Below are 13,910 nucleotides of genomic sequence, written 5' to 3' on the forward strand. Positions count from 1 at the left end.
TGAAAGTTCCCTCTATCCCTACTTTATGGAGGGTTTTTTTCATAAATGGGTGTTCTATTTTTTCAAAAGCTTTCTCTGCATCTATTAAGATGATCATATGTTTTTTTCTCCTTCAACTTGTTAATATGGTGTATAACATTGATTGATTTGTGTATTTTGAAGAATCCTTGCATCTGGAATAAACCCTATTTCATCATGGTGTATGATCCTTTTAATGTGCTCTTGGATTCTGTCTGCTAGTATTTTGTTGAGGATTTTTGCATCTATGTTCATCAGTGATATTGGCCTGTAGTTTTCTTTCTTTGTGACATCCTTGTCTGGTTTTGGTATCAGGGTGATGGTGGCCTCGTAGAATGAGTTTGGGAGTGTTGCTCCCTCTGCTATATTTTGGAAGAGTTTGAAAAAGATAGGTGTTATTGCTTCTCTAATTATTTGATAAAATTCACCTGTGAAGCCATCTGGTCCTGGGCTTTTGTTTGTTGGAAGATTTTTAATCACAGTTTCAATTTCAGTGCTTGTGATTGGTCTGTTCATATTTTCTATTTCTTCCTGATTCAGTCTTGCCAGGTTGTGCATTTCTAAGAATTTGACTATTTCTTCCCGGTTGTCCATTTTATTGGCATAGAGTTGTTTGTAGTATCTCTCATGATCTTTTGTATTTCTGCAGTGTTAGTTGTTACTTCTCCTTTTTCATTTCTAATTCTATTGATTTGTGTCTTCTCTCTTTTTGTCTTGATGAGTCTGGCTCATGGTTTATCAATTTTGTTTATCTTCTCAAAGAACCAGCTTTTAGTTGTTTTGATCTTTGCTATCATTTCTTTCATTTCCTTTTCATTTATTTCTGCTCTGATCTTTATGATTTCTTTCCTTCTGCTAACTTTGGAGGTTTTTTGTTCTTCTTTCTCTAGTTGCTTTAGGTGCAAGGTTAGGTTGTTTATTTGAGATGTTTCCTGTTTCTTAAGGTAGGATTTTATTGTTATAAACTTCCCCCTTAGAACTGCTTTTGCTGCATCCCATAGGTTTTGGGTCATTGTGTCTTCATTGTCATTCGTTTCTAGGGATTTTTTGATTTCTTCAGTGATCACTTTGTTATTAATTAGTGTATTGTTTAGCCTCCATGTGTTTGTATTTTTTACAGATCTTTTCCTGTAGTTGATATCTCATCTCATAGTGTTGTGGTCGGAAAAAATACTTGATACAATTTCAATTTTCTTAAATTTACCAAGGCTTGATTTGTGACCCAATATATGATCTATCCTGGAAAATGTTCTATGAGCACTTGAGAAAAATGTGTATTCTGTTGTTTTTGGATGGAATGTCCTATAAATATCAATTAAGTCCATCTTATTTAATGTATCATTTAAAGCTTGTGTTTCCTTATTTATGTTCATTTTGGATGATTTGTCCATTGGTGAAAGTGGGGTGTTGAAGCCCCTACTATGAATGTGTTACTGTCGATTTCCCCTTTTATTGCTGTTAGTATTTGCCTTATGTATTGAGGTGCTCCTATGTTGGGTGCATAAATATTTACAATTGTTATATCTTCTTCTTGGTTCGATGCCTTGATTATTATGCAGTGTCCTTCTTTGTCCCTTGTAATAGTCTTTATTTTAAAGTCTATTTTGTCTGATATTACAATTGCTACTCCACCGTTTTTTTCATTTCCATTTGCATGGAGTATCTTTTTCCATCCCCTCACTTTCAGTCTGTATGTGCCCCTAGGTCTGAAGTGGGTCTCTTGTAGGCAGCATATATATGGGTCCTGTTTTTGTATCCATTCATCCAGTCTGTGTCTTTTGGTAGGAGCATTTAGTCCATTTACATTTAAGGTAATTATCAATATGTATGTTCCTATTCCCATTTTCTTAATTATTTTGGGTTTGTCATTGTAGGTCTTTTCCTTCTCTTGTGTTTCTTGCCTAGAGAAGTTCCTTTAGCACTTGTTGTAAAGCTGGTTTGGTGGTGCTGAACTCTCTCAGCTTTTGCTTGTCTGTAAAGATTTTAATTTCTCCATCAAATCCGAATGAGATCCTTGCTGGGTAGAGTAATCATGGTTATAGGTTTTTCTCCTTCATCACTTTAAATATGCCCTGCCAGTCCTTTCTGGCTTGCAGAGTTTCTGCTGAAAGATCAGCTGTTAACCTTATGGGGATTCCGTTGTGTGTTATTTTTTGTTTTTCCCTTGCTACTTTTAATATGTTTTCTTTGTATTTAATTTTTGATAGTTTGATTAATATGTGTGTTGGCGTGTTCCTCCTTGGACTTATGGGACTCTCTGTGCTTCCTAGACTTGACTAACTATTTCCTTTCCCATATTAGTGAAGTTTTCTACTCTAATCTGTTCAAATATTTTCTCAGTCCCTTTCTTTTTCTCTTCTTCTTCTGGGACTCCTATGATTTGAATGTTGGTGCATGTAATGTTGTCCCAGAGGTCTCTGAGACTGTCCTCAGTTCTTTTTATTCTTTTTCCTTTATTCTGCTCTGCAGTAGTTATTTCCTCTATTTTATCTTCCAGGTCACTTATCCATTCTTCTTCCTCAGTTATTCTGCTGTTGATCCTTTCTAGAGTATTTTTAATTTCATTTACTGTGTTATTCACCATTGCTTGTTTCCTCTTTAGGTCCTTGTTAAATGTTTCTTGCATTTTCTCTATACTTTTTCCAAGATTTTGGATCACCTTTTCTCTCATTCTTCAGAATTCTTCTTCAGGTAGACTGCCTATTTCCTCTTCATTTGTTAGGTCTGGTGGGTTTTAATCTTGCTCCTTCATCTGCTGTTGATTTTCTGTCTTCTCATTTTCTTATCTTACAGTGTTTGGGGTCTCCTTTTTGCAGGCTGCAGGTTCGTATTTCCCATTGTTTTTGGTGTCTTTTCCCAGTGGCTAAAGTTGGTTCAGTGGGTTGTGTAGGCTTCCTCGTGGAGGGGATGAGTGCCTGTGTTCGGGTGGATGAGGCTGGATCTTGTCTTTCTGGTGGGCAGGACCATGTCTGGTGGTGTGTTTTTGGGTGTCTGTGGCCTTATTATGATTTTAGGAAGCCTTTCTGCTAATTGATAAGGCTGTGTTCCTGTCTTGCTGGTTGTTTGGCATAGGGTGTCCTCCACTGTAGTTTGCTGGTCGTTGAGTGAAGATGGGTGCTGGTGTTGAGATGGAGATCTCTGGGAGATTTTCGTCGTTTGATATTAAGTGGAGCTGGGAGGTCTCTTGTGGGCAAATGTCCTGAAGTTGGCTCTCCCACCTCAGAGGCACAGCACTGACTCCTGGCTGCAGCACCAAGAGCCTTTCATTCACATGGCTCAGAATAAAAGGGAGAAAAAATGAAAGAAAGAAAGAAAGAAAGAAAGAAAGAAAGAAAGAAAGAAAGAAAGAAAGAGGATAAAATAAAATAAAGTAAGATAAAATAAAATAATTAAAATAAAAAAATAATTATTAAGAAAAAGACTTTAAAAAGTAAAACAAACAAAGAAACAAACAAACAAAAAAAAAAACAAAAAAAAGCCAGAAAGGCAGAACCTTAGAACAAATGGTGAAAACAAAGCTATACAGACAAAATCTCGCACAGAATCATACACATACACACTCACAGAAGAGGAAAAAATCATCTACCTTGCTCCCAAAGTCCACCACCTCAATTTGGGATGATTCGTTGTCTATTCAGGTATTCCACAGATGCAGGGTACATCACGTTGATTGTGGAGATTTAATCTGCTGCTTCTGAGGCTGCTGGGAGAGATTTCCCTTTCTCTTCTTTGTTCGCACAGCTCCCGGGGCTCAGCTTTGGATTTGACCCCGGCTCTGCATGTAGGTCGCCGGAGGGCGTCTGTTCTTCGCTCAGACAGGATGGGGTTAAAGGAGCCGCTGCTTCAGGGGCTCTGGCTCACTCAGGCCGGGGGGATGGAGGGGTGCTGATGCGGGGCAAGCTTGCAGCTGCAGAGACGTGCATGATGTTGCACCAGCCTGAGGTGCGCCGTGCGTTCTCCCGGGGAAGTTGTCCCTGGATCACGGGACCCTGGCAGTGGCGGGCTGCACAGGCTCCCAGAAGGGAGATGTGGATAGTGTCCTGTGCTCGCACACAGGCTTCTTGGTGGCGGCAGCATCAGCCTTAGCGGCTCATGCCCGTCTCTGGGGTCCGTGCTTTTAGCCGCGGCTCGCGCCCATCTCTGGAGCTCCTTTAAGAAGCGCTCTTAATCCCCTCTCCTCGGGTACCGGGAATCAAAGAGGGAAGAAAAAGTCTCTTGCCTCTTCGGCAGGTCCAGACTTTTTCCCGGATTCCCTCCCGGCTAGCCGTGGTGCACTAACCCCTTCAGGCTGCGTTCACACCGCCAACCCCATTCCTCTCCCTGCGCTCTGACTGAAGCCTGAGCCTCAGCTCGCAGCCCTGCCCGCCCCAGCGGGTGAGCAGACAAGCCTCTCGGGCTGGTGAGTGCCGGTCGGCACCGATCCTCTGTGTGGGAATCTCCCCGCTTTGCCGTCCGCACCCCTGTTGCTGTGCTCTCCTCCGTGTCTTCGAAGCTCCCCCCTCCGCCACCCGCAGTCTCTGCCTGCAAAGGGTCTCCTAGTGTGTGTGGAAACCTTTCCTCCTTCACAGCTCCCTCCCCCTGGTGCAGGTCCCGTCCCTATTCTTTTGTCTCTGGTTTTTCTTTTTTCTTTGGCCCTACCGAGGTATGTGGGGAATTTCTTGCCTTTTGTGAGGTCTGAGGTCTTCTGCCAGCATTCAGTAGGTGTTCTGTAGGAGATGTTCCACATGTAGATGTATTTCTGGTGTATCTGTGGGGAGGAAGGTGATCTCCACGTCTTACTGTTCCGCCATCTTCCCCCTCTCTCCAGATAATATGTTTATTATATCAGGTACGTAGACAGTCGAGTATGGAAATTTCCATAAAGTGACATGGATTTCTACCATCTCCCATGAAATAAATAACACCATACATTTGTATGGTACTTTGTGTTTTTCAAAACACTTTTAAGTATATGTTTTCAAACCTTGTGAATTTGATAGTACCAATTACATCTGCATGTTTCATAGTCAGATACAAAACAGAAAGTTTCATTGACTGGCTCTATGTTGTACAGTCAGCTCACAACCGATCTGGGCTCAAGTCTTGGGTGATGTTTTTACCTCCTGATACTTGGATCAGAACTGCCTGTGGCAGCAGCTGATGGTGTCTTCCTTCCTGGTACCACCTTGGTGGCATGTGATAAAGGCTGTTCTCCCATCTTACCCTGCGTTCTCTGCTGAACCCAGGCTTTTGCTGCAGCTCTAGAACTCCACTTTCCCCACTATCCTGAAAGGTTTGTGTTTGTCCAGAGCAGCAGCAATGCAACAGCAACCTCAGTAGCTAATGGTTTGAGCATGCATTAGCAGCATGTATGTAGGATATAGTTGGGGTGAGTTGGCTGGTCCCTGGATGGACAGCAGGCAGAGCAGCTCTGGGGAGGGTGAAAGAGCCTGGAAGCAGGCTGGCATACATAATTCATTATTACATATTTCCCACATGCTGCTGCAGAGTGGGCCAGTTTCTGAAATTTACAGAAAGCCTATTTTAATTTTTCCTAGCCTGCTAACTCTGCTTAACCAGTAAAACAAAGTCATAATTCCAGAGTCTGAGAGGAATGAATCCTCTTTATTTAGATGAAATGGACAAGAATGAAAACTAAAAACTGCACCAATTTCATCTCACTGCTGTCGCAGTCCTGATTTTAGACTTTTTCATGGCCGAATTTTTCTTTTCCACAGTGGAGATGTCTATCAAACGGATGCAACATGAATGACACCCATTTGATAAAAATATCCTGGGCCTCCCATTCCTAGAGTCCTTGTCTGGCAGGCACAAGGGAGGAGGGATTAAAGCATATCTGAACAAGATGTTTGAGCACTTACTGCACATTGCCGTATGCCAAACACTGTTTTAAGCACGTTAAACGTGGTAACTCTCTCAATCTTAAAACAACTTTTTAACATCTTTGGTATTGTTATTATTAATATTATTCCATTTTACAGAGATGTTAGGTAATGTGCCAAAGGGCAGAGCCAGGTAGAGTAGCTCCAGAGTAATTTTCCTAATCACTGGTTGACACCATTCCTGAGGTGGGCACGGCAGCAAGTTCAGTCTTGACTAGGCTCATTTCTTTGTTTCTGCCCCTTCCTCTGTCGACCAGGAGTAACCTTGTTCCATTCCCTTATTAATTACATCAGAAGCAGAGTTGAATTGCTCACTGATCTTTTTCTTCATAAATTTCAGTCATAGAAATAGAATCTAGTTGTTTTAAACACAATCGTCTATTTCAAGAGAAGTTTAATGAATCACATCGTTCTAGGTCAAGGGTTGGCAAACTCTGCCCCATGGGCCAATTCTGCCATCGACTGGTTTTGTAAGTAAAGTGTTTTCGGAGCACAGCCACATTCATTTGTTTACTTTTTCTATGGCTGTTTTCATGCTACACTGGCAGAGTTGAGCAGTTATGACAGACACTGTCTGGTCTGCAGAAAAAAATTACTTTCTGGTTGTTATGGAAAAATTTGCCAACCCCCATTCTGTTCTTAATTGTTTAAGCAGACCCAGGAAAAAGTTATGTTTGATTCAAACTGTGGTTTTTTTTTTTTTTTTTGCGGTATGCAGGCCTCTCACTGTTGTGGCCTCTCCCGTTGCGGAGCACAGGCTCCGGACGCTCAGGCTCAGTGGCCATGGCTCATGGGCCCAGCCACTCTGCGGCATGTGGGATCTTCCTGGACTGGGGTACGAACCCGTGTCCCCTGCATCGGCAGGCGGACTCTCAACCACTGCACCACCAAGGAAGCCCCAGATTCAAACTATGTTTTGACTAAATCCTGAAAAATCTATACCCTTTTGTTGGAAGAAAGTATAGCCATGTTTAACAGAATAGTTCCCTAAAATAAAGTTTCAATAACTACTAATTTTTTATTGTAACCACCAAAGTTGTGTAACTCACAAACAGAACTTTAAGAACTATTCTAATCAAGTGCTGATCTATGCAAGGCCCTGGTTGAAGTACTGAGGGTGTGGGTGGAATAGATGTAAAACCCAACTCAGACGATGAGGTGTTCCCTAGTTAGAGAAGAGATCTAAGCCCAGATTCCTGGTATTATGAGTCTCCACTCAGCCCCAGTCCTTACTGTGTACTCCTGTTGAAAAACTGTCACAGTCAGCTTTCTCATGGAGTTAGGCTCATAGGATCTCACCATTGAATGGTGAGAAGCGAGACACAGACCACATCTTATTCATCTTTGTACCCCTCCCAGGGCCTGACAGCGTGCAGTGCACTTTGTGGCACTCAGTTACTATTTGTTGAGTTTGACTTTGCTGCCGCATAATGATGATACAATAAAGGGATCTCTAGATGCCTTATGAATGGCCATGCATGACTTCCTGCAACCCTGCTCTCAATCCCACTCTGTCCCTTCTCTGTCTGGAGCAAGCTCCACTGGAAGCTAGTATCAAGGGGTAAAGGCATTCAGAGAACTTTATGCTACACGTTGTAAAATTGATTTAAAAAATGGAGCAAACTTTTTGTATGAGAAAAGATGCTTCTTAATAAGACGTCAGACAATGCTGTGGTGTCTCACTGGTCTTGGCATAGAAGGTGTCTAATGAAGATATTGTGTATTTTGCTGGGGAAGTCATTTTATAGAGAAAGACAGAGGTTATGATTCTTCAGATTTAATTTTTTTCTTCAGCAATATCAGATATCTCTTCGACCAGTCCTTCCTAAATGCACCAGAAAGGAGGCTTCAATAATCTTATCTGTTCTATCAATTCCTACCTGGAATAAATTTCTAAGACCAGTCCTTTTGCTCTCTTTCTTAAATACAGACCCTAAGTAATATAAAGATTATTTCTGAATTCTGTTCTTCCACTGGAGCTGCTCATGTAATTTGCCTCCTGCATCTCGGTCAAATGTCTTCTCCTAATTCTCAGATCACATCCTTCCAAAGGGCCTGCTTATTTCTTCTCACAGAAATAGCACAGAATGGATTCACCTGCATAGTAATAAATCCCATGACAAAACCTGACTGATGCTGCTTGCTGAACAGAGCTCATTTTCTGAGAGTGCACCTAAAGAGTTTTGTGTGGTCTCACCCCTTCTCCTGTGACCTATTAGCAGCTCCTTTGACTGTGTTCCAGAATTCTGAATTGGTTCAGTGGCAGATTCAAAAAGCTTTCTTTTCATCTTGACTGCTGTTCTCAGAGCTGTCTCTCTCCCACAGAGAGTTCTTTTAAAAACTATCCTTTCTAAGGAATTTTACTGTAACCCCATAAGGATTCAAACTTTATCTCCCTTTTGTTCCCTTTTCAACATCAATTAGTTGTTGAGGCAAACTGAGAAAAGATAAAGCTACAGTTTTGAACTAGGAATATAATTCAAAACTGTCATTGCTTATCAGTCTAATATTTCTCTCTATCGTTTTCCCTTTAATAAGTGATGATACAAAGCAAAAATGTTCAATAAATGTTTGTGAAATGAAATTCAGTTTTTGCTAAAATGTTCAGGAATAGGGAAAAATAGCAAAGGTAAAAAGCAACCCCTCTACCCCCCAAAAAACCAAAAAAACCTTACACTCTAACATCTGTTTTAATTTCCTCACGACTTTTAATTGCTCCTACACATAATATACTGATTTCAAAGGAAAGAAAATTAGTCCTGAAGTCAAATTAAGGGACACCTTTAAAATCGCGGGTGTCTAAATGAACCACAAAAATCTTTGTGTTCATCTGTTGTGAGGCTTTTATGAGGTTGACAGATTCCAAGAGGAGTGAAGACAGCAAACCCATAAACCATTCTGCTGAGGTCTTCCCAAGAGTGTGGGATTAAATTACCACTTACACATGAACAAAAAGAATGTGCTACAGACAAAAATATTTTCTCCCTTCACAGGCTATGAAACTCCCTTGAGTAAACAGTGTCCACACATCCAGTGCTGTGATAGCAACAATTATGTAAGACAAAGACACAGGCTGCTCATTATTCCAAGGGCACTCTTTTCTCATTAATAATTTCTAGTTTGACTTTTTTGGTAGGTCATTGGCTACAAAAGGCAAAATTAATTGTATGGCACTAACATCAGCTTAGGTTTGACTGTTTTAGAGCACCAGCTTGAACAGAGTGGACACACGTGGCATGTATGTCTATGGCCTTCAGAAAGAGAAAGTTGAGTGGCAGTTTGGACGTGGGCCTGCAGCGCAGGCCCAGGGTAGGAGAATTCCCAGAGGTTGTCTGCTTCTTTGGCTATGAGCTGTTTTCAGTTGCTAAAAGCACACTTTTCACAAGGAAACACCTTCCATATCTAGGTAACTTAAAACACTGCAAAGCCAGAAAACGACTTTGCTTTCTTTGTGGCTTTAAAGTATTATGTTTATATCTTTTGTTTTATGTTTTGTTTTGTTCCCCCTGAAATGCAATATTACCTCCAAATTTCATAGTCACCTATCACCACTTAGGTTTCCCATATAAAAAATCAGTTTTTCTTTTATTATTTTCTTCTCTTTTTTTAAACATAAATTAATGAAATAATTTAAAGCTATCAATTAAACAGGGGCACTCGCACTCCTAGGAAATAAATAATGCTGGCCTAGTTCTGACAAGTTAGTTTCTTTCTAAAATGTAACATAAATTCCCAGTTTTAACTTAATGTTCAAAGCTTTTAACTATACCCAGTTTTCCAAAAATTCTTCTTTTAGGCATTTTTCTCATATTCAAGTAATAAAAAAGTTTAAGTTTTGTTTAGAAAGTACAGTAAGATGAATCGATTTTGCAAAATATTTCAAAGTGGAAGAGAAACTCCTTTGGGAAATAATGAGTTGCCTTACAGTGGATCATCTATCCAAGTACTGAAGACATTGTATCTCCAATATAGGGAACTATTAAAACTATGGTGTATTCATTTCAAAAGAGAAAAAAACAATTGTTACATTTGTAATATTGCAAGCAATACACTTTAGTGGTATTTGCCCATGAGTGAAAGAGACCAAAATGTAGAGAACCCTGTACATGGAGGTATTTCCTTAAACAAATATTGTTAATACTACTTTTTTTTTTGCCAGCTAAATTTAAGATAATGCTTAAAGAGTGATAAGAATTTTCCCAACTGTCAAATGAATACCAGCTTTGAAATACTTTTTTCCAAGTTACCAAGTATTGAATGCAATTCATGTTAGTTATTTATATAAAAATATGCTATTTGAAACATTTGCAGCACTACTGTTTCACTGCTATAGCCATATGCTGTCAAATTTATATGCTTGCTGTATTCTTCTTTGCTGGTTCAGAGCCTGTTTGTAAGTCATGTTTCATTAAGTGACTCATAAATTAAAGAAACTGCTAAAGAACACTAGAAAGAAACAAGATTTCTTTTTGGTAATACTTCATTCACTGGGCTAGAAAAGTTTTCCCAAAACATTTAAATTAATAATTCATTAATTCAGTAGGTTAATATTTGAGAAAGAAGCATGACATATAGGAGGTCAAACATTTAATACTCACTGTAGAGAATTGTTCCATTCAAAGTGCTTGTTTGTATAGTCAAGTAGATGTTAACAATTCTGTTACGTTCCTTCCTCAGGGTTGTACAAAAAGGCAGTTCTAAGTAGGAATTCCCATTGAAAGATGGAAAAAATAAACCTGCATCTAAAAAAAAAAAGTCATATTAATATATGTTCTGATAGCATTTTATTGCTAATCAAGTAGATGAGAACATAGCATTTATAGTTAACATTCATATAAAATGATAACACTGGTATTTATAGATATTTGGCCAAACTTCAAGAAATTTAGATATATAAGTATAATAAATTTGTAAAGTCATTGTCTCGAGTAATTAACTACCAGTTCATAGGAAAAAACTTTAAGCAAAAATTTTAGATGGATGAAAAAAATGCCGTGATATTGTATTAAAAATGTGTCCCTGCATATGTGAAATAATAGTTTTCATTAGACTCTTAAAATATCCTGTGATACAAATGGCTGTACATCAAATTACACTCTTAAAATTCATGAATTTTATTTGATGTAATCATACCTCAATAAAAAAGTTTTTAAAAAGTCTAACAAAAAAAGATTAGAAATTTGTCTCATAGAGGTATTTTATTAATATTCATTAATATTTAGTGCTTGTCAATAATACTTAAATATTTTATAAGTAGTATTACTATAATATGCAATGTGATTAATAATTTTTACAGTTATCCTTTTAAAATTATTCTTTAAATGAATTAATCTCATAAAATCTGGAGGCACATAAAATTTGGAAAGTATTTTATTGTCATATATATATTTAGATCTATAGACTTGATACATTGAACAAGTGTAATATAATATATGGGAGGCTAGAACTTTATTTTTGTCTCTCTCACAATGGGGGAAATTTTCTCTGCCTCTGGGTGAAAACTTGGCAGTCCCTATGAGTCCTACCTTCTTTCTAAGTTATACAATGATACAGAAGCTAATCCAGGCTAAGAAATTTATCAACATTTAAATCTTCCTTTAGAGATATGACTTCCCCAGCCCCCTCCAACCAGCTAAGGCCTGCAGGGCACCTGTCACCCGCTGCCTGTTTTCCGGGCAGGAAGAAGTTGGTTTCTCTTCTTTTTGTGTTCTTAGAGCCTCCTCTCAAGCTAGCTGCTGTTTCAGACACTTTGAGCTTTGCAGAGAGGGCAAAGTGGGCAGAAAGGAGAGAGAAGTTCATAGTAAAGTGTAGCTATTACAGCTGGCCACCAATACTGTTGTAAGCAGTCCTCTGCTCTCTAGGAAGAACAGATGTTTAAAACTGTTTTTCTCACAGTAGGAATGTCAGATAAAATATAGGGAGCTCAGTTAAATTTCAGTTTCAGATAAACAACACATAATTTTTTAGTGTATGTCTCAAACAGTGCATGAGTTAAGCTTATACTAAAAAATTATATGTTGTTCATTTGAAATTCTAATTTAACTGAATGTCCTGTATTTTAACCCTATGACTCATGAGCATTTGTGTAATCTTTAGACACCCTTTGCCAGCTACAATTCCTAGGATTTTGTCTCTTCATTTCTAACTTGGTCCCCTCTGGTTTTTCACATTATATACAGACTCTTGCTGCCAACAACTACTTGCCTGTGTTAAAGCAAGAGTTGCACTGGACAAAGTGAAAGAGGTAAGGAAGACTTTATTCAAGGCTATTGAAATAGGGGAGAGAGGCCAGAACTCAGCTTTTGCTCAACTCCTCTGAAACAAAAGGTGGCAGATTTTTTAAGAGCTGAGGTGGGGGGCCCATGGGCTACCTGTGTCGCTATTTGGCCCTATCCCCTAAAAACATAAACTCTCTCATGTCTTCATCACAGAAGATAGTTTACAGCTTAGAACAAGGCTCCTATCTGCCCACAGAGAGGGCCACTATCTTTATTGATGATTGCATTTCAAAGAGATGGTTCTGGGTCCCGAAGAAAGGCGTCTTTGGTTGTCAAACTGGCAAGAAGATTTTAAAAAGATTTATATCTCAAAAGATGCAAAGAAAGAATTACAACGAAAAGTTTTCAATAGTAGAAGCTCTGAGAAATGTGAGGTCATGGGCCTAGAGTCGGGAGGAAGCTTCTCTAAAGTTCAGGACAGCTGAGGAGAATGCTAAGGTTGTCTTGAGCACCTGACTAGGAAAACCATTGGGGCAGAACATCAAGTGAATCCAGGCCAAATGGCTTTCCTGAGGAGTCCATATCTAGACCATGGTAGACATTTCCTTCCCTGCTGTCTATGGAGGTATAGTTAGTGGTCAATCTCTTCCCTATCTCTCTCTCCACACACACAGACACAGACACAGACAGACAAACAGACAGACACACACACACACACACACACACACACACACACACACAGGCTGCTTTGGCTTTTTCAGATATGAATGCATGACTCTGTTGGTCCGTTATGTTCCTTTCCGAATGATAGGGTTTTAACTATCCTTAAACACTGTCAGATGTGATGGGTGGGAGAGGGTGCAGGGTGAGGTCAACAGGATAGCTTTCTACAAAAACATTTTTCTCAAAACCGTGTCTTCATGTCTTTAAAATCCTTTCTCCTTTTCAAATGATGCTTCTTTTTATATGAAGAGTATTTTCCAGTCAAATCTTGCTTTTAGATATGGTACCTCATTTTGTTTACAACATTATAATCTGGTGTATGAAAGTTTATTTTTAACATCCTGATTTTGTCTATAACTTTGTATTGCCAGATACAAATTATATACTTTATCTATTAGCAAACTGATTTAAGGGAAAAGGGAAGAGGGGGAGGGACAAAGTAGGTATATAGAATTAACAGATACAAACTACTACTTATAAAATAGATAAGCAACAAGGATATATTGTATAGCACAGGGAATTATACCCATTATCTTGTATTAACATATAATGGAGTATAATCTGCAAAAATACTGAATCACTCTGTTGTACACCTAAAACTAACACAATATTTTAAATCAACTATAAAGTAATAAAAAATAAGTTATGTGACATCATACATTTCACCATTCCTTGGCCTTCCACGCACAATCTTTATCTCACTGAAATTTACCTTCCTGGCTCTGTATTTTACTGGATCTTTTTTGTCAAAGGTTTTAGGCCCAGTTTGCAAATCCTTCCATAATGCTCACCTGCCTCTGTAATACTTAAGACTTATTTTTATAAAAGCTTTCTCCTTCCTTGTCTCTTATGACACCACTACACATTGACTGCCTTCCTACCTGCCTGACAGCTTGTTTCCAGATGGCCCTTTCAACCACTCCATAATGCTTAGTTTTCGAGGCGCTGTTCTGGGTCATCTAATCCACCTCTGTCTTTCCTGTTGCTCCTCTTCTGTCGTTTTGCTCTTGGCACCTACTCTCCCAGGCCTAGAAACTCAGCATGGTTGTCCACCCATCTCTTCTCAAAC

The 13,910-nt window shown here is 39.1% G+C and overlaps 1 protein-coding gene across 1 annotated transcript in view; it reads right to left on the reverse strand.

Moving 5' to 3' along the window:
• Positions 1-13,910, reverse strand: part of EYS (eyes shut homolog) — a 1,661,361-nt gene that overhangs the window by 363,922 nt on the left and 1,283,529 nt on the right. The window contains exon 30 of the mRNA XM_060283543.1: positions 10,499-10,642. Within this exon, the coding sequence (XP_060139526.1) occupies positions 10,499-10,642 (144 nt within the window). The remainder of the gene's footprint in view (positions 1-10,498; positions 10,643-13,910) is intronic.

The sequence above is a fragment of the Globicephala melas genome, chromosome 14, assembly GCF_963455315.2.
Source record: "Globicephala melas chromosome 14, mGloMel1.2, whole genome shotgun sequence".
Lineage (NCBI taxonomy): Eukaryota > Metazoa > Chordata > Mammalia > Artiodactyla > Delphinidae > Globicephala > Globicephala melas.